General features: G+C 45.5%; 4 protein-coding genes across 4 annotated transcripts in view; 2 read left to right on the top strand and 2 right to left on the bottom strand.

Moving 5' to 3' along the window:
* The window catches only part of LOC138786591 (oocyte zinc finger protein XlCOF7.1-like), a 496,490-nt gene that overhangs the window by 281,106 nt on the left and 194,415 nt on the right, over positions 1 to 20,969 (top strand). The window lies entirely within an intron of this gene.
* The window catches only part of LOC138786799 (oocyte zinc finger protein XlCOF6.1-like), an 86,827-nt gene that overhangs the window by 15,624 nt on the left and 50,234 nt on the right, over positions 1 to 20,969 (bottom strand). The window lies entirely within an intron of this gene.
* Positions 757 to 20,969, top strand: part of LOC138786742 (zinc finger protein 436-like) — a 113,905-nt gene continuing 93,692 nt past the window's right edge. The window contains exons 1-6 of the mRNA XM_069963756.1: positions 757 to 914; positions 2,921 to 3,043; positions 3,548 to 3,715; positions 3,808 to 3,931; positions 4,018 to 4,079; positions 4,175 to 4,466. Of these exons, the coding sequence (XP_069819857.1) occupies positions 2,966 to 3,043; positions 3,548 to 3,715; positions 3,808 to 3,931; positions 4,018 to 4,079; positions 4,175 to 4,466 (724 nt within the window). The 5' untranslated portion in view covers positions 757 to 914; positions 2,921 to 2,965. The remainder of the gene's footprint in view (positions 915 to 2,920; positions 3,044 to 3,547; positions 3,716 to 3,807; positions 3,932 to 4,017; positions 4,080 to 4,174; positions 4,467 to 20,969) is intronic.
* LOC138787575 (gastrula zinc finger protein XlCGF57.1-like) lies at positions 14,794 to 20,760 on the bottom strand. Its single transcript, XM_069964921.1, has 4 exons — positions 20,676 to 20,760; positions 18,591 to 18,658; positions 18,098 to 18,494; positions 14,794 to 15,663 (listed from the first exon to the last, which is right to left on the bottom strand). The coding sequence occupies exons 1-4, from the start codon at positions 20,758 to 20,760 to the stop codon at positions 15,062 to 15,064; spliced, it is 1,152 nt and encodes a 383-aa protein (XP_069821022.1). The 3' UTR covers positions 14,794 to 15,061.

The raw sequence follows: 20,969 nt of genomic DNA, 5'->3' as shown, positions 1-20,969 counted from the left end.
TGGGACCGGCGGACAGGTGAGTTACTGGTTTATTGTTTTTTTTCGATAGGGCCACATATAATGCGGGACACTGGGTGCTGTTCTGGGACCGCGGGACAGCCCCCCACAATCCGGGACAGTTGGGAGCTATGCATCTGGCTCTCATCCACCATCAAGTCCTTCAAAAGTAACCTGAAAACCCATCTCTTCAAACTTGGCTACAACCAATAACAATTCTGTATCACACGGTGACTGGCTGCACTTTACCTCCTGTTTCTCTCCCATTACCTTATAGATTGTAAGCCCTCGCGGGCAGGGTCCTCTGCCCCATGTATCAGTCTGTAATCTGCCTTCATGTAATGTGTTTGATCTTGTATTCTTCCTGTTTGTTACCCCTGTCGCCTGTATAGCGCTCTGGAATTAAGGACGCTTTATAAATAAACAATATTAATATTCGTTTTAATAAAACCATTTGCAGAACAGCTTGTATTTTTGCGTTTATATAACAATAAAGCTGATAAATTGGTTTTAAATTCATAGCCGACATCCTGTACCAAAGTGATGTGTTACCATTAAGGCTATGATGCTTGTTCTTTGGAATCGGGGATCACGCTTTGCTCCTCGACCTTTTATGCACCGGCGTGGCAGCCCCTGATCATGTGACTGATCACATGACTGTGACATCATGGCAGGTCCTGTAAGCACATGGTGGATGCTATTTCCAAGTGAATCGATGTACCTTTGATGAGATCGCGCCCATGTGACTTGTGTGGGAGGAGCTTAAGATTGCCCTGTCTTTCTTATTAGTAGAAAGGAACCAGTTGGTTTGGTCAGTCTGCACTTTCTTGCTGCAAAGGTTTCTCAGTTTCCCGGGCTTTCTGTGAGGTAGTGGCTACAGTAATAACTGGGACAAGAGTTTCTGGGCATTGAAATCGGTAAGACACTTGATGGGAGTATTTTTTGCGATGTTATGTAATGTCCTGTTGGGCAGGGGGTCTGTAGTAATGAAGTTATGCGATGATCTGCAGGGACAGGGGTCTGTGGGAGCACTCTCCTTGGATCTGCAGGGTCAGGGTTATGTGATAGCACTCTTTCTTGGATCTTTAGGGTCAGGGGTCTGTGGGAGCACGATGTGCCGCAGTCGGGGTCTGTGTGAGCGCGATGTGCCGCAGTCGGGGTCTGTGGGAGCATTCTGCGCTGTGCTGCGTTCGGGGTCTGTGTGAGCGCGATGTGCCGCAGTCGGGGTCTGTGTGAGCGCGATGTGCCGCAGTCGGGGTCTGTGGGAGCGCGATGTGCCGCAGTCGGGGTCTGTGTGAGCGCGATGTGCCGCAGTCGGGGTCTGTGTGAGCGTGATGTGCCGCAGTCGGGGTCTGTGGGAGCGCGATGTGCCGCAGTCGGGGTCTGTGGGAGCGCGATGTGCCGCAGTCGGGGTCTGTGGGAGCGCGATGTGCCGCAGTCGGGGTCTGTGGGAGCGCGATGTGCCGCAGTCGGGGTCTGTGGGAGCGGGGGTCTGTGGGAGCGCGATGTGCCGCAGTCGGGGTCTGTGTGAGCGGGATGTGCCGCAGTCGGGGTCTGTGTGAGCGGGATGTGCCGCAGTCGGGGTCTGTGTGAGCGGGATGTGCCGCAGTCGGGGTCTGTGGGAGCGCGATGTGCCGCAGTCGGGGTCTGTGGGAGCGTCATGTCCTGCAGTCGGGGGTCTGTGCGAGCATTCTGCGATGTGCTGCAGTTGGGGGGTGTGGGAGCATTCTGCGATGTGCCGCAGTCGGGGTCTGTGTGAGCGGGATGTGCCGCAGTCGGGGTCTGTGGGAGCGCGATGTGCCGCAGTCGGGGTCTGTGGGAGCGTCATGTCCTGCAGTCGGGGGTCTGTGCGAGCATTCTGCGATGTGCTGCAGTTGGGGGGTGTGGGAGCATTCTGCGATGTGCCGCAGTCGGGGTCTGTGGGAGTGCTTTTATTTATGTTCTGTAGGGCTAGCCAGCTGTGGGAGCAATATCCTGCTGGGTCAGGGGTCTGTGGGAATGCTGTTATGCAATGTTCTGCGTTGCTATGGATTCTGTTATGTGCTGCGTGGCCCTGGGTCTCTATGAGCATCCAGCTTCAAAGTTCTGTAGGGTCTCGGGTCTATGGGATTGCAATTGCAATGTTCTGCAGGACAAGATGTCTGTGGAAGTACTCGCCTGAAACTTTCATTTGGTGTATGGGAGCACTGTGCCGCCATGTTTTCCGGAGACTCCTCTTAGAGGTATATTGCTCTGCAGGGACTTTGGCATGTTCTGCACAAACTGTGTACCCTGCGGGAATAGTCCTTTACACTATGTATCATGATGTATGATGCCAAGAGCTCCAAACCTATATAAATCTTCCCGCTACTGTAAAGACACAGCTGTGAAGCTGTATCACTACAGTAACAGGAAGATTATATATATCCCAGACCCCAGTATATATATACATATCTGTCCTGTCAGTTTCCCTTTCTTGGCTGCACAAACCCTTGTTTACACAGGAACATGCGCGGCTGACGAAGATACATTTTTGAGCAGGCACAAAAAATGCGATTTTGTGGTGTATAGTTTCTACTCAGTTCGTTATATAATGCAAGATTGATAAATAAACAATTATAAAAAATAAAAAAAATTGATTCCGCTTTGGCCCAAGACATCTGTTACATGTGCCAGTGAGGTGCAGGTGGAGGGATGTGTAGAGTCACTGCAAGAAAGGAGCTGGGGGACAGCAGGAGGATTATTACCCCTTCAGGACTGAGTGATGGAGCTGTGAGGATGAAGTTGTTTTTCGTTTGTTTTTTTTTTTTTGTCACATCGTAAGAGCTCAAACGTTTTGCGTGGGGTTTGTTGTTTACAGGACAAGTTTGTCCTTTTTTTTCCCCTTCATATTCTTTATTATTCAGTGTCTCAAATTCTTTCTACTCATCTCCCAACACTCCAGGATCCTCTGCTGATATCTTCTATATAAGAGACCGACCCATCAACCATGGAGAGAGACAGAGACAAGATGGCCGAGAGGATAATAACCCTCACCCTACACATACTCTTCCTGCTTACTGGGGAGGTGAGGGATTCTGGGAGTGATGTCATCATGACATCATTCTTATCTATGGAATAACAGATGGATAGGACTGGAGAGGTGAGGGATTCTGGGAGTGATGTCATCATGACCTCATTCTTATCTATGGAATAACAGATGGATAGGACTGGGGAGGTGAGGGATTCTGGGAGTGATGTCATCATGACATCATTCTTATCTATGGAATAACAGATGGATAGGACTGGAGAGGTGAGGGATTCTGGGAGTGATGTCATCATGACATCATTCTTATCTATGGAATAACAGATGGATATGACTGGGGAGGTGAGGGATTCTGGGAGTGATGTCATCATGACATCATTCTTATCTATGGAATAACAGATGGATAGGACTGGAGAGGTGAGGGATTCTGGGAGTGATGTCATCATGACATCATTCTTATCTATGGAATAACAGATGGATAGGACTGGAGAGGTGAGGGATTCTGGGAATGGATGGAGTGATAGTAATGTGTCTCTCCATACACAGGATTACACAGTAGTGAAGAAGTCCTCTAGTGGGCGCTGTGGGGCCCCTGGGTGTGAAGGATGGGGAAGAACCCTGAGCCCAATCCCGGGGCCCCTGATACATGAGGAAATGGAGGAAGAGAAGATCCTAGAAGTCACCAACAAGATGGTGGAGCTGCTGAGTGGAGAGGTGAGACTGTGGCTGCTGGGAATGCTGGGACATTATACAGTAACACCACTGGAGGGGTGGGGGGATGACTGTGTGATCATTGTGTGTGTCAGGTTCCTATAAGGTGTCAGGACGTGGCGGTCTATTTCTCCATGGAGGAGTGGGAGTATGTAGAAGGACACAAGGATCAGTACAAGGATGTGATGCTGGAGGATCAGCAGCCCCTCCCATCAGCAGGTAATAGACAGGACTATATACACACCTCCTCTCTGTATTATCTGGATGGAAAGAATGAATTCAGTCTCTGTATGTGTTCCCTCTAGTCAGATCCAGTAAGAGAACAGCACCAGAGGGATGTCCCCGTCCTCTTCTTCCTCAGGATCAGGTAGATGGAGATGTTCCCTATGATCTGTACATCCCACCTGACTTCTCCTACTGTCTGATGACTTTACTATATTTCTCTCACATCTTATGAATCAGGGGGAAGATGGGAACACCATTAATGCTCCAGAGACAGATGAAAGCAGTAATGAGCAGTATAAGGTGGACATCACTGCAGGGAAGAATCTGATCTCTATTAATGCTGCAGATAAGATAGTAAAAGAAGAAGAGAAGACATATGTGAGCCGTTATGAGCAGTATAAGGAGGACATCACAACATGGAAGGATCTGAACTATATTAATGTTACAGATATGATGATTAAAGAAGAGGAGACAGATGACAGCAGTGATGAGCAGTATAAGAAGGACATCACTACAAGTAACCGCCCAGGTGAGTAGTGACCACTAAATGCAGAGAACAGTCACACATTCTCCTCAGTCACCGACTGTAACTATTCTGTGTGGAATATTATAAGCTCTGTGTCCTGTCAGTTTTCCAGCTATATAGTCATTCAGCCTAAATTCTAATATACAGCACAGTCCCAGCGGACAATGTATCACTATCAGTCTCCTGCTGCTGCATCTATAGTGACTGTCCTCATCTTACAGCGTACCTGTTGTTTTTTTTTTTTTTTTTTTTTGTTTGTTTTTTTAAATCAACAGAGGTTTTGATTAGAGATCAGTGAAGCCAGATTCGCTATGAATCCCTGTCAATTTGCTTCGCAAAATGAAGCTAAGTCACAACTATTTGATAAGATGATGATTGGCTTCCTGTGGGCGGCCAGTCGGCTGTGTATAGTGGAGAGCAGGTTGGAGCAGGCAGTTAGAGCAGGAAGAGGAATACAGAGAGATAGGGGCGGAGAGGAGGGTGGATTGTGGGTAGATTCTGGCTGATTTTCTGTATCCAGTACCAAGTACCTGGGTGCCTGTTGTACATTAAATAAAGTCACTGGGATCAGTGATGACAGCATCCGCCTTAATAACTCTCTGGGCGCTGTAAACTCATAGGGGGAGATTTATCAAACTGCTGTAAAGTAGAATTGTCTTAGTTGCCCCTAGCAACCAATCAGATTCCACTTTTTTTGCCTCACAGATTCTTTGGAAAAATGAAAGGTGGAATCTGATTGGTTGCTAGGAGCTACTAAGGCAATTTTACTTTACAGCAGTTTGATAAATCTCCCCCTATTCACTGGGATAAGTGAATACGGTGTCCGCCTTAATAAGTTAGTGGGCGCTGTACAAACAGTTCCTATTGTCAGTGGGGTGGGGGAATCTTAGATCAGTGGCACAATCCAATAAAATCTATTTTTCCCTTTCTAAAATTTGGAAAACATGAAATATATCAAAGCGTCTAAATAAATGAGGCCCTTTTTTAGGGTATGGGCAGTGTCAGTGGCCTAGGTTGCACACAGGGTGGTGCCAGTGGACAACTGAGTCGTGGAAGTGGTGATTGGGTGTCTGAAACCCAATTGCAATTGTCAGAGAGGAAACGTTGAGACTCCCGGGGTTGACGCACCCCCGAGCACTATGGAGAGCCAGGCAGGGGCAGCCTCAGAGGAGGAAGCTGAGTCTCTGCCACAGACCCAGCGTCAGGTGTCATCCAAAGATTCAGGCAGGAAAAGGGTTAAGCATAGAAAATCAGCCAACAGCACTGAACGGGTATCGCTAGGCAGCTGCAGCGTCAGTCAAGAAGAGGCTACCAGTGACATCAGCAGTGTGGCAGTTCTTCCATTTTGTTGGCAGAAAAAAAAAACCATTCTGTTATCTGTAACATCTGTAACTACATAGTGGGTCGGGGTTTTGGTCCAAACCCAGGCACCATTTGTATGTGTCAGCATATGGAGCACCACCACCCCACTGACTGGAAGAGCTGGGACCCCTGGTGCACATGGCAATCTCCATCAAAATAAAATCCCGAATATAATAAAACCCCACCTTAGGTATTATTATTATTATTATTATTTTTTTTTTTAACATACCAAGTATTTTATCAAACTGGTGTACAGTGAAACTGGCTCAGTTGCCCCTAGCAACCAATCAGATTCCACCTTTCATTTTTTTTCAAAGAGTCTGTGAGGAATGAAAGGTGGAATCTGATTGGTTGCTAGGGGCAACTGAGACAGTTTCACTTTACACCATGTTTGATAAATCTCCCCATTTTTAAATTTAGTTCCCATGTCAAAACATTTCCAACACAGCATATATTATCCACACGAGCTTAATGCCTCACCAAAGTACAATGTGCACCCCGTGCCCCAAGAACAGGATTATCCAGACATACCCCCATGGTTCACAAAGAGGACATTTGCCTTCTTGTTACTCGTGGGGTTTCAATCCTGGCAATTGTGCCAAGGAATCTTAGGGTGGTATTACACGGAACGATTATCGTTCGAAAAATCGTTAAATCGTTCTGATTTGAACGATAATCATTTCGTGTAATAGCAGGCAACCATTAAACGACCAACAAGAAATCGTTGATCGTTTAATAGGATCCGGACCTATTTTTGATCGTTTGATCGTTCGCTCATCGTTCGGTGGAATAAGAATTCACAGCTGAAACGTACGCAATAGCGACGACTAAACGACCGCAAGAACGATCATAAATAACGATCATCGTTTCGTGTACTTGGGCGAACGATTTCTGGTCGTTTGCCTTAGCGGTCGTTTAGATCGTTAATTGGCGGAAAATTGCTTGGTGTAATAGTACCCTTACTATTCATGTCCTATTTTTCAGGACACCCATGGTTACTGGGCAATAACTGTTTTCGGGGTTTTTAAAATATCACAATAGTCCATAGAGCTTGCACAATGGTTCCTGATAGGGTACTACTTGTTTGACGTTTTAATGGCTCTTTTGGTTCCTTGAGAGGTTTAAAGCTATAGGAAGGTTTCTTGATGATATATATATCAATCAATCACAGAGGGTGATGTCTTCTAAACGTGATATAAGTAACCTCTAAAGCTACTGCCAGCAGTTATTTGTTATTGAGCAGCAGGTTACCTTGCCTTAAAGTGCACTCATCATCCTCATGCTTTTTGGTTTCTGCTGCCTCAGCGGATGTGCAGCTGTATTTCTGCCACCTTTTAGCACTATGGGGCGAGCGGATAATACACAGTTCAGGGCGTAACTACCCAGTTCCAAAAAGTCTACATAGAACTGACTGGCATAAAGATCCGCTGATGGTTTTACACAGCAGCAGTGGAGCTAAATGTGATACACCGGTAGGGTGAGGTTTTTGGGAGTGACCAAAGCGAGGCTGGGAGGGTCACTAGAGTATACCCTAGAGCAGTGCTTCTCAAACTTTTTCTACTGGAGCCTCACCCAACAGACCAAGGCAATGTCTGGGCCTCACCAGACTGATCAAAAGGGTGTCTGGGCCTCATTATCTGTGGTGAAAGTCCATTTAAAAGCTGAAAATAATGCTAGGGCTACCTTTCACCCGGCTCCCACACTCTATATACTAATAAAGCAAGTACACAATAAATTAATAATGTTTCTAAAATGGAGATTTTGGAGGACTGTGCAGATCATAGTCACTTTTGTGAAAATTGGCTTCCCAGCTGGGCCTCACCAACAACTAGGGGGCGTCTCACTGGTGAGGCCCGCCTCACAGTTTGAGAAGCACTGCCCTAGAGGACGGTAACCCCTCTTGTGGGTTTAGCACTGCTTACTGGAATTAGTCTCTCTCATAAGAGGAATTTCTCTCAAGTTAGTTAGCTTCTTAAGGTGCGTTTACGCAAAACGATAATTGGCCGATCGTACGATTAACGATGTCGGAGTAACGATTTTTTTTCATAACGATCAGCGTTTAGACTGTACGATATATCGTACGGAAAATCGTTTTGCGATCGCTTAAGCCTATCTCACACATTGGTTAAATCGGCAAACGACTGTTCACACAGAACAATCTGCGAATTTTTTGCGAACAACGAACGACTTAACATGTTGAAAGATCAAAATGAACGATTTCTCGTTCGTCGTTTGATCGTTCGCTGCGTTTACACGTACGATTATCATTCGAATTCAATCGTCATCGCGCAAATTCGCACGATAATCGTTATGTGTAAACGCACCATTAGTTCATCTAACATCAACCAACTAACTGAAGACCTCCCACCAGGAACTAACTACCTGTATATAGTTCTGAGCAGGTCTAATGGTCCTTTTACACGTAACGATTGATCGTTCATTTTTGCGCGATAACGGTCGAATTAGAAAGATAATCGTACGTGTAAACGCATTGAACGATCAAACGACGAGCGATAAATCGTTCATTTTGATCTTTCAACATGTTCTCAAATCATCGTTGATCGTTCGCAAAAAATTCGCAAATCGTTCAGTGTAAACAGTCTTTCAACGATTTCACCTATGTGTGAGATAGGCTTAAGCAATCGCAAAACGATCGCATAGCGAATTTTCCGCACGATGAATCGTTCCGTCTAAACGCTGATCGTTATAAAAAAAAATTGTTCATTCAAAATTGTTAATCGTGCGATTGGGCGAATTATCGCTCCGTGTAAAAGTACCATTACTGTGAAGAGAAAGAAGAGGGAAGAAGTGTAGTTGGCTGCACCTGTAATTGGACAGAACAGTTAACAAACAGTACAACACTTAGCTTCAGCTGTGCTCTTACAAATAGTATAAAGGACAAGTGAGACATCTAGTGGGGAAACCATGAATAACACCTTCATCCACCTTCATCCCCTTTGTGCGATACCTGACAGACATACTTTACCCAGGTGGTATAAAACTTAGTGAACCGCCCGTACTGGGACACTACAAAACCGCCTCCACACTGACAGTATCGATCCGCCCTGGACTGGGGAGTCGCTGTGACGTCCCTTGTTTGGGGAGGATCATCCAGAGAGCTGTTTGGAAGGCTCTGAACACTTACCAAGGACGTATGTAGCCAGAGGCCGGCCTGGTCGGTGACGTCACTGCACCACGTGACTTATGCAGAAAATGAGAGAAAAGGCTGTGATCTGCCCCCAGTAACGCCATGCTGGTTGGGGTCCTGCAGGTTATCGGTATGTAGGGGGTCAGTAGTCATATTTTTTATTTGAGAAGAGTTTCCATTACTTTTACTACTAAAGACATCATCTCCCCGGCCTCCAGCTTCTAGATTCTTCTCCCTGACACTTCCTGTGGATGGGAACAGATCTGATCATTCTTATTATGTTACATAAAAAAGAGTAACTTTCCATGTCTGCAATATGTTTAAGCTTCTATTACTGGGAAATAAGAGAAATGGTGTTTTCTCCTTTGCAGATGATTCTACCAGGAGCTCACGGGGACATCAGATCTCCTCAGAGGATCATATCACACAAGATACATATGAGGAGCCGTCCACTATCCCAGATACACCCTCAGCCCCTCACAGCAAAGATCTCTCATCTCATCCTGTTATACAAGTCCCATCTTCTGATCCATCACAGCAAGCTGACATTTACAGAAAAGACGATGAACATCAAAGAGAAAATACAGGAAAGTCTCAGTTTTCATGTTCACAATGTGAAAAATGCATTACTCGTAAAAAATATCTTGCAGAGAAGAAGGATTTTTCATGTTCTGAATGTGGGAAATGTTTTTCTCAGAAATCAAAGCTTGTTACACATCAAAGAATTCACACAGGGGAGAAGCCATTTCCATGTTTAGAATGTGGAAAATGTTTTACTGAGAAATCAAAGCTTGTTATCCATCAAAGAATTCACACAGGGGAGAAGCCGTTTTTATGTTTAGAATGTGGAAAATGTTTTACTCACAAATCAACTCTGGTTAACCATCAAAGAATTCACACAGGGGTGAAGCCATTTTCATGTTCAAACTGTGGAAAATGTTTTACCCGGAAACCATCTCTTGTTCACCATCAGAGAATTCACACAGGGGAGAAGACATTTTCATGTCCTGAATGTGGAAAATGTTTTAAATGGAAAAGAAATCTTATTAAGCATCAGAGAAGCCATTTTCTTGTTCACGATGAGGTAAATGAATATAAAGAATTACATGATTATGAAGGAAAATCTGCTTTTTAGGAACATGCTCTTCGAGCGGAGGCGCGCGAGCCGCCCCATAGACACACAGTTTGACACTGAGGCAGGCAGCATTGCGCCAAATTTGCTCAGTGTGCACATATCCTTAGGGTAGCTTCACATGTAGCGGATTTCATGCTGTGAGTTTGCAGCGAATCCTGGTAGTGTGAACTTCAATGGGGTTACATACCCGCAGCGGAATTTTCATTCAGGCTCCCCTCCTCCAGGCTCTGCTGTCCTGCTCTGTGGCGATTCTGTCCATAAGATGACTGTGCCCATGTCCCTCCCCCAGTGACCTCCATAGGTATATACAGGCTTTAATGGGCCAAAAATAACACATTTTGACACTATAAGATACATAGAGAATGGAGGTAAAAGAGAGGAGTAGCTGAAGGGGAAAGGATAGAAGTGAGAAGTGTTGTGTGCAGGAGATGGTGTCATACTACCTGCTGGACCTTTATTCCATTCATCATATTAAAACAGTGAATACAAACATAAGGGAACAATCCCAAAGCCTGGAAAAAAATCCTATCAACATAATAAACCAATGTGAATAGAATGATGGCCTCATGTCCTTAATGGTATAATATCTTGTATTCTCTGTTTAGTCTATGGGGTTCGAAGTGTGTATCCAGAAAAACTCTAATGCTAATCTTTGTATCCTGTTATCACCACTGCATGGCATGGGGATATAGTCCAGGACCTGTATGTGCGGCTGTGCTGGTTTCTGGCAGAGGATAGTAGACTTGTGCTGTAGTACACCATCTTGGATCCCCTGAGTGGTCTCCTCCAAGTATCTGAGGTCACAGGGGCACGTGATCAGGAATATGATGTACAATGAGTCATAAGTGTAAAACCTTTCATGGGAACACGGAGGCCTCCTTCCATCATTCAGGTCTATAGAGTTCTCCCTAATGCAAATGGCTGCCATTGTTTAGAGGTTTGACTGGTCCTGTATCGGGATTAAGAAGTTTGCCTCCAGCTCTACCGACTTTTCAATAGCTCCAGTGACCCGATTTTCTGTTCCTTCGATATCATATACTATACTAATATACATATTGTACTTTATACCATATACTGTTGTTTCTGGCTTTTGGATTCCCCTGTCTTCCTTTCTGAAACACATATTAGTATTTAAGAAGATGGAACATAACTTACTTTTGGGAAGGTGTTTCTGAGCCGGAGCTTAAAGAGAACCGATCACCAGGAATTGATAATGAATCTTATTTTTTAGTGTAATTGTACAAACATAGGAAACACAAAATATAATTCATTAAAAATATGAAAACAATCTGCTGATATTATTACCCAGCCCTTCATGTACCTTGTGCAGACTCCTCCCCTGCAGCTCCTGGGCCTGCTACATCACCTCATCCTTCCCGGCCTCCGCTGCTGCATCACCTCATCCTCCCCTGCAGCTCCCGGCCTGCCCTGCTGCATCACTTCATCCTCCCCTGCAGCTCCCGGCCTGCCCTGCTGCATCATCTCATCCTCCCCGGCAGCTCCCCGCCTGCCCTGCTGCACCACCTCATCCTCGCCGGCAGCTGTCGGCCTGCCCTGCTGCATCACCTCATCCTCCCCGGCAGCTCCCGGCCTGCCCTGCTGCATCACCTCATCCTCCCCGCCAGCTCCCGGCCTGCCCTGCTACATCACCTCATCCTTCCCGGCAGCTCCCGGCCTGTCCTGCTGCATCACCTCATCCTCCCCGGCAGCTCCCGGCCTGTCCTGCTGCATCACCTCATCCTCCCCAGCATCTAGCAGCCTGCCCTGCTACATCACCTCATCCTCCCCAGCATCTAGCAGCCTGCCCTGCTACATCACCTCATCCTCCCCGGCAGCTCCCGGCCTGCCCTGCAGTATCACCTCATCCTCCCCGGCAGCTCCCTGCCTGCCCTGCTGCATCACCTCATCCTCCCCAGCAGCTCCCTGCCTGCCCTGCTGCATCACCTTATCCTCCCCGGCAGCTCCTGGCCTGCCCTGCTGCATTACTTCATCCTCCCCGGCTGCTCCCAGCCTGTCCTGCAGTATAACCTCATCCTTCCCGGCAGCTCCCGGCCTGCCCTGCTACATCACCTCATCCTCCCTGGCACCTAGCGGCCTGCCATGCTGCATTACCTCATCCTTCCCGGCAGCTCCCGGCCTGCCCTGCTGCATCACCTCATCCTCCCCTGCAGTTCCCGGCCTGCCCTGCTGCATCACCTCATCCTCCCCAGCAGCCTCCGGCCTGCCCTGCTGCATTACTTCATCCTCCCCCAGCTGCTCTCAATGACTGCCGCCTGTAGTGACCCCAGAGCTGCTGCCGAGTGTTACCTGTTCCCATATACGGATCAGCAGATGCTGTGGACATTGATGGGAAGTTCGATGGGGGGGGAACTTGCCCCTGTGTCAGTAAATGAGCGAGCTCTGGCTGCTTCCCTGAACAGAGTGTACTCACGGCTGTGATCGCTGTGTAAGAAAAGTTATTAACCCTTACTTACACAGTAGTAATAGTGCAGTGAGTATGCGGAAACCTGCAACCAGACACACTCACTTACTAAAGGATATATACACACCAAGAATCTTGTGCTCTGCCCCCATCCCATCCCAGCAGCACAGGTTGCAGGGTTGCTGTGAGAGGCCTGTACTGCTGGACGGAGGAGAAAGAGGAGCCGTGTGCACAGTCTGCTGTCCTCCCTACAACTGGAGAAGATTCTGACAGTAAGGACCGTAGTCCCCCTCCCCCTGACATTATATCGGTGTTTGTTTTTAAGCCGTGTCTGTGCAGCTCTTGCTGTGTGTATAGAAAATAATAAAGTAATACTTACCTTTCCACGCTCCCTGGTGTCCTTCTACCTTCTCACCACGGCCATAGCTGACACATCAGACTACCAGCCAGCATCAGGTACCAATGAAATATACAATTGATGATACAGAAATCCAGCAATCCATACATACAGGCAGGGCTGTATTTACCACTAGGCACATGTGGTCCGGTGCCTAGGACAGCAGCTTTCAGGGGGGCAGCACCAGGGAGCAGGGGGAAGAAAAAAAACCTTTTTTTGTTTTTAGTTTTTTACTCTCCCTCCTCCCCTTCAGACTTTTCAAGGTGGTGGTGGGGTATTGGGAGTATGCATGTGGCGGAAACCAGGCTTCCATTTCTTCCCCACTAGTCATGAGCTGTTACCAGGATTGTTGACCATACACCTATTGGTTACCACATGAGTGTCTGGTATCTGCTGCATGTGGTGACGTACAGTAAACGTGTAAACGCAGCCTAAGACTGATCAGATATCAATGTAATGGGGAGTGAAGATGGGGCGTCTTCAGGTTTAGTGCCTAGGGCAGCAGCAGCTTTTAATACGGCCCTGCATACAGGTATTGTCACATTCATACTCATCCACATGAATGAAGGTAACATGTCAATGTCAGCAGTTAAAAATACAATCCGTCCTACGAAAAATAAGCCTTAAGGGTCCTTTTACTTGTACAGATAAATCTCTTCAAATCCTCATCTATTGCTCAGTGTGCATGAGCCCTAAGAGGTAAGAGAGAAGACATAGGGGTAGATTTATCAAACACGGTGTAAAGTGAAACTGGCTCAGTTGCCCCTAGCAACCAATCAGATTCCACCTCTCATTCCTCACAGACTCTTTGGAAAAGGAAAGGTGGAATCTGATTGGTTGCTAGGGGCAACTGAGCCAGTTTCACTTTACACCATGTTTGATAAATCTCCCCCACAGTGTATTAAATACCAGATGTTGTCTGCGCAAATGTCAAACTAATGATCATGACAATTATTTGCGGATGTCTTTTGCAAAGAACGGACGTTATTTTTTTAGTTTTTCACACATTTTTATTTTTTCACTGTCCTTACTATTAAATTCAATGGACTTTTCAATTAAAGACACATCCAAAGGGCAATCAGTCTCCCTGACCTGGAATAATGTACTAATAGCTGACCGGCGGCCAAACTGTAAAATGAAGGACGTCAATATAAAAAGTAATAAACAGATATGAAAAAACATTGTGGGAACATAGCCAAAGCCAGTCAGGGACTTGTTTACATCAGCCGTCTCAGAAGGGGGGAGATGGAGAGAAAAGCTCACACACAGATTTTTGTGTCTTTAGCAGGAAGCAGCAGCTGAGAACTGGGGGAAGGAGACTGAATAGATAATAACAAGTATGGAAAGCATTGTTAGTCTCACCATGAGCAGCAACATATGAAAAGTTATGTTTGAGCGGAATACCCCTTTAAGTATAAATTACTATAGACATTTCTTTCCTCTCGTGTTTTATCCTCTACAGTCACTTCCTGCAGAACATACAGCAGCTTATAAGTACTGGAAGACTTGAGATTTTTTTAATAGAAGTAAATGACATTTCTAACACCAGTTTATTTGAAAGAAATTTATTTGGAGTGAACTACCTCTTTAAAATAAAGAATACAAACAATGGCTGTTGTAGGCCCTACTTGGTATAAGAGAGTGCTGCTGGTGTCACCACTTTCAACTTTATGTTCTAGGCCTTGTGGGATCATGTCCACTGTGGCTAACATGGCCAAACCTGTTAAAACTACTTGCTGCTTCCTCCAATACAATCAAGTTAAGGTTCGGATGAGAAGAATCTCTAATAAAAATGTCTCCTCCCCTGTGTGACTTTGCTGGTGTTTGACAAGCGTTGATTTCACAATAAAACATTTTCCACATTGATAACATGAAAATTGCTGTTTAATAAGATTTGTTTTCACAGTATAACATTTCCTACATTGTAAACATGAAAAATGCTCCGCCCCTGTGTGAATTCTCAGATTTTGGACAAGGCTTTACTTCGCCTTGAAACACTTCTCACATTCTGGACATGAAAATGGCTTCTCTCCTGTGTGCATCCTCTGAGGTTTAACAAAACTCTGTGGAACTTTTTAAATGACAACACATCAGGTTCTGTTTTTCTTTTACAGAATTTACTGCATTCTGAACGTTAAAAGGACTCCTTCCTTGTGTGAGTTCTTTGATGTTTAAAAAGAGTTGATTTCTGAGCAAAACATTTCCCACAGTTTGTGCATAAAAATGGCCTCTCCCCTGTGTGAGTTCTTTGATGTTCGACAAGGTTTGATTTCATAATAAAACGTTTTCCACATTCTGAACATGAAAATGGCTTCTCCCCTGTGTGAATTCTTTGATGTTCAACAAGTTTTGCTCTCCGGGTAAAACCCTTCCCACATTCTGAACATGAAAATGGCCTCTCCCCTGTGTGAGTTTTTTGATGGGAAAGAAGATTTGTTTTCAAAGTAAAACATTTTCCACATTGTAAACATGAAAATGGCTTCTCCCCTGTGTGAATTTTTTCATGGTAAGCAAGAACTGATTTCTCTGTAAAACATTTCCCACATTCTGAACATGAAAATGGCTTCTCCCCCTTATGAATTTTTTGATGGCGAAGAAGATTTGCTTTTAAAGTAAAACATTTTCCACATTCTAAACATGAAAATGGCTTCTCCCCTGTGTGATTTCTTTTTTGAGAAATAAAATTTGATTTCTGTGCAAATATCTGATGTCCTCCTGAGCTCCTGGTAGAATCATCTGCAAAGGAGAAAACACCATTTCTCTTATTTCCCAGTAATAGAAGCTTAAACATATTGCAGACATGGAAAGTTCTGGACTCTGATATGTTCTGATATGTGATATGATAAGAGCTGATACCTGTTATTACATCTGAGAGTAATGGAGTTATCCAGAATGAGAATAATAGAGCTGATAATCTTCTTATCCTAGAATCACCCCCACTGATCACTTGTTCTCCCAATGGGAAAAATCTGAGAAATGTGGAGGAGCTCACAATCTACTCCAGGGGACTGAGGTATCTATGCTATAACTAACCCAGAAAGTCATATAAAAGTGTAAGAAACAAATATAACACAACAGATTATATAGTGCTCTAAGGGCCAGATTAGATGTCTAGATCGGTGGTGATTTACCAAGCCTGTTACAAGGATCGATGATCGTGAAGCAAGCGCTGTCCGTGCAGCCTTTGCTTTAACCCCTTCAGGACCAGGCTAATTTTCGTTTTTGCGTTTTCGTTTTTTCCTCCTTGTGTGTAAAAGGCCATAGCACTTGCATTTTTACACCTACAGACCCGCATGAGCCCTTATTTTTTGCGTCACTAATTGTACTTTGCAATGACAGGCTGGACTTTTGCATAAAATATGCTGCGATACCAGAAAAAAATTATATGCGCAGTGAAATTCTTTTTCTTTGGGAGGGGGGGGGGGTCGTCTTTACACCATGTGTCCTATGGAAAAACTGACATGTTATATATGTTCCTCAAGTCGTTACGATTACAATGATATGTAACATGTATAACTTTTCTTGTTTCTGATGGCCTATAAAAAATTCAAACCATTGTTAACAAATATACGTTCCTTAAAATGGCTTCATTCCCAGGCTTATAGCGCTTTTATCCTTTGGTCTATGGGGCTGTGTGAGGTGTCATTTTTTGCGCCATGATGTGTTCTTTCTATCGGTACCTTGATTGCGCATATACGACTTTTTGATCGCTTTTATTACAATTTTCCTGGATTTGATGCGACTAAAAAAAAAAAGATTTTTTTGCGCTAACGCCGTTTACCGTGCGAGATCAGGAATGTGATTAATTAATAGTTCGGGCGATTACGCACGCGGCAATACCAAACATGTTTATTTATTTATTTACTTTTATTTAAAAGCTGGGAAAAGGGGGGCGATTCTGACTTTTATTAGGGGAGGGGGCTTTTTATTGACAACAACACTTTATTTATTTTTTTTACACATATACTAGAAGCCCCCCTGGGGTTAGGGTTATTCCCCCCTGGGGACTTCTAGTATATACACTTTGATCTCTCATTGATCTATGCTGTATATAGTTATACAGCAGAGATCAATAAGATCGGCACTCGTTTGCTTTCGGCTGCTGCAGCAGGAAACAAACGAGTGCCAAGTCGGGGTCGGCGCCATCTTGGAGCGGACCCCTGCCGGCATCAGTTACGGAGATCGCTCCTCCGGGATGTTGTCTCCGCCGCTAGACACCAGGGAAACGCTGGATTCGGTAATCGGATGCAGCAATCATCTTTGACAGCTGCATCTGATTACCTTATTAGCGGGCACGGCAATCGGACCGTGCCCGCTAATAGCCGCGGCCCCGGGCGACATGAGGCACCCGATACCGCCGCGTGGCCCCGCTCTGAACGCCCACACCCGCGCGAGGACGTACAGTTCCGTCCTCTTGCGGGAAAGGGTTAAAAGTGTAAAATAATAAAGTATACTTACCTGTCAAAGCTCCCTGGTGTCCCTAAAACTTTTCCCCTGTCACTGCAGCAGCTGCTGGTACGTCTAAAGTGATTTGAGAGGAGATAGGCCGCTTAGCCAATCACTGGATGAGCAGCCTGTGCCTGCACACACGGCTACAGACATGCCAGCAGCAGCTGCAGTGAGCGGGAGGAAGCTAGACGGACATCGGAGAGTGTAGACAGGTAAGTATACACCTTTATTATTTTGTGTACACATTCTTTATGTATTTCCTGTGCAGACAGTCCCAATACTTTATATACTGGATGTATAAACAATATAGAGATGAGCAAACCTGGAGCATGCTGGAGTCCATCCGAACCCGAACTTTCGGCATGTGATTAGCGGTGGCTGCTGAAGTTGGATAAAGCCCTAAGGCTATGTGGAAATCATGGATATAGTCATTGGCTGTATCCATGTTTTCCAGACAATCTTAGAGCTTTATCCAAGTTCAGCAGCCCCCGCTAATCAAATGCCGATCGCTCGGGTTCGGATCGACTTGAACCCGAACCCGGTTCGCTCATCTCTAAAACAATATGTTAGAATATAGTTTATGCAAGGATAATCCTGGTAGCTGTATCTGCAGAGTGAATAAAATGATCACACAAGGTACAATGCTCTTGCGGTGGTTAAAAACCTGAGAAGACGGTGACTGAGGAGAATGTGCTCTCTGCATTTAGTGGTCACTACTCACCTGGGGGGTTACCTGTAGTGATGTCCTCCTTATACTGCTCATCACTGCTGTCATCTGTCTCTTCTTTTATTATTATGTCTGTATCATTATAAAGATTTACATCCCTCCCTGTAGTGATGTCCTCCTCATACTGCTCATCACCGCTTACATGTGTCTCCTCTTCCTCCTCCTCTTCTTCTTTTACCATTATGTCTGTAGCATTACTATAATTCAGATTGTTTCCTATAGTGATGTCCTCCTTATACTGCTCATCACTGCTCAAATCTGTTTTTTCTTTTACCCTTATGTTTGTGTCATTGATATAATTCAGATCCTTCCATGTAGTTATTTCCTCCTTATACTGCTCATCACTGCTGTTGTCTGTCTCTGGAGCATTGATATTGTTCCCATCTTCCCCCTGATTCATAAGATATGAGAGAAATATTGTAAAAGTCATCAGACAGTAGGAGAAGTCAGGTGGGATGTACAGATCATAGGGAACATCTCCATCTACCTGATCCTGATCCTGTGGAAGAAGAGGACGGGGACATCTCTCTGGTGCTGTTCTCTTACTGGATCTGACTGGAGGGAACACATACAGAGACTGAATTCATTCTTTCCATCCAGATAATACAGAGAGGAGGTGTGTATATAGTCCTGTCTATTACCTGCTGATGGGAGGGGCTGCTGATCCTCCAGCATCACATCCTTGTACTGATCCTTGTGTCCTTCTACATACTCCCACTCCTCCATGGAGAAATAGACCGCCACGTCCTGACACCTTATAGGAACCTGACACACACAATGATCACACAGTCATCCCCCCCACCCCTCCAGTGGTGTTACTGTATAATGTCCCAGCATTCCCAGCAGCCACAGTCTCACCTCTCCACTCAGCAGCTCCACCATCTTGTTGGTGACTTCTAGGATTTTCTCTTCCTCCATTTCCTCATGTATCAGGGGCCCCGGGATTGGGCTCAGGGTTCTTCCCCATCCTTCACACCCAGGGGCCCCACAGCGCCCACTAGAGGACTTCTTCACTACTGTGTAATCCTGTGTATGGAGAGACACATTACTATCACTCCATCCATTCCCAGAATCCCTCACCTCTCCAGTCCTATCCATCTGTTATTCCATAGATAAGAATGATGTCATGATGACATCACTCCCAGAATCCCTCACCTCTCCAGTCCTATCCATCTGTTATTCCATAGATAAGAATGATGTCATGATGACATCACTCCCAGAATCCCTCACCTCCCCAGTCCTATCCATCTGTTATTCCATAGATAAGAATGATGTCATGATGACATCACTCCCAGAATCCCTCACCTCTCCAGTCCTATCCATCTGTTATTCCATTGATAAGAATGATGTCATGATGACATCACTCCCAGAATCCCTCACCTCTCCAGTCCTATCCATCTGTTATTCCATAGATAAGAATGATGTCATGATGACATCACTCCCAGAATCCCTCACCTCTCCAGTCCTATCCATCTGTTATTCCATAGATAAGAATGATGTCATGATGACATCACTCCCAGAATCCCTCACCTCCCCAGTAAGCAGGAAGAGTATGTGTAGGGTGAGGGTTATTATCCTCTCGGCCATCTTGTCTCTGTCTCTCTCCATGGTTGATGGGTCGGTCTCTTATATAGAAGATATCAGCAGAGGATCCTGGAGTGTTGGGAGATGAATGGAGAGAAGAGGAAACAATAGATAATAGAGAATAAAATGTACAACTTGTCCGGCAACAAACTACATAGTGATAGAAAGAAACAAGTTATAACTAGAGATGAGTGAATATCCAGCATGCTCGAGTTTGTCCGAACCCTTCTCTTCTCCATCTACACCTCTGGCCTGGGACCTATCATAGAGTCCCACGGCTTCAGGTACCACCTTTAAGCTGATGACACTCAGATCTATCTCTCTGGTCCGGATGTCACCTCTTTGCTATCTAGGATTCCAGAGTGTCTGTCGGCCATATCTTCCTTCTTCTCTTCCCGCTTTCTAAAACTCAACATGGACAAAACAGAACTTATAATTTTTCCCCCATCCCGCTCTACCCCGCCGTCTAATCTTTCAATCACTATCAATGGCTGCTCTCTGTCCTCTGTCCCCCAAGTCCGCTGCCTTGGGGTCACCTTTGACTCTGCCCCGTCTTTTAAACCGCATATTCAGGCCCTGACCACCTCCTGCCGCCTTCACCTCAAAAACATTTCCAGAATCCGCTCTTTTCTCACCCCTGACTCCACCAAACTGCTGGTCCATGCTCTCATTATTTCCCGCTTGGACTACTGTAACATCCTCCTCTCTGACCTTCCTTCTAACTCCCTTGCTCCCCTCCAGTCTATCCTAAACTCTGCTGCCCGACTAATCCACCTTTCCCCTCGCTTTGCCTCAGCGTCTCCCCTCTGCCAATCCCTTCACTGGCTCCCCATTGCCCAACGTATTCACTTTAAATTGTTGACCATGACATACAAGGCCATCCACAACCTGTCCCCTCCGTACATCTCCGACCTGATATCCCGCTACCGTACCTCACGCAACCTTCGATCCTCCAGTGACCTCCGTCTGCGCTCCCCTTTGTTCGTACCTCGCACAACCGCCTCCAAGACTGCCTGAGCCTCCCCCATACTCTGGAACTCGCTACCTTGACACATTTGTCTCTCATCCACCATTAAGTCCTTCAAAAGTAACCTGAAAACCCATCTCTTCAAACTAGGCTACAACCTACAATAACTCTGCATCACACTTGAATGGCTGCACTTTACCTCCTGTTTCTCTCCCATTACCTTATAGATTGTAAGCCCTCGCGGGCAGGGTCCTCTTCCCCATGTATCAGTCTGTAATCTGCCTTCATGTAATGTGTTTTGATCTTGTTCTTGTT

This window comes from Dendropsophus ebraccatus, chromosome 3 (genome assembly GCF_027789765.1).
Source record: "Dendropsophus ebraccatus isolate aDenEbr1 chromosome 3, aDenEbr1.pat, whole genome shotgun sequence".
NCBI classification, from domain to species: domain Eukaryota; kingdom Metazoa; phylum Chordata; class Amphibia; order Anura; family Hylidae; genus Dendropsophus; species Dendropsophus ebraccatus.
This window is presented reverse-complemented; position numbering and strand designations above follow the sequence as displayed.

Coding starts and splice junctions, on each gene's coding strand:
- LOC138787575 (XM_069964921.1), bottom strand. CDS start 20,760: ATGGTGGATGAGAGACAAATGTGTCAAGGTAGCGAGTTCCAGAGTATG. Junction 18,659..20,675: donor CTTGGAGGCGGTTGTGCGAG/GTACGAACAAAG, acceptor TGTTCCCTCCAG/TCAGATCCAGTAAGAGAACA. Junction 15,664..18,097: donor CACTACAGGTAACCCCCCAG/GTGAGTAGTGAC, acceptor TCTCCTTTGCAG/ATGATTCTACCAGGAGCTCA.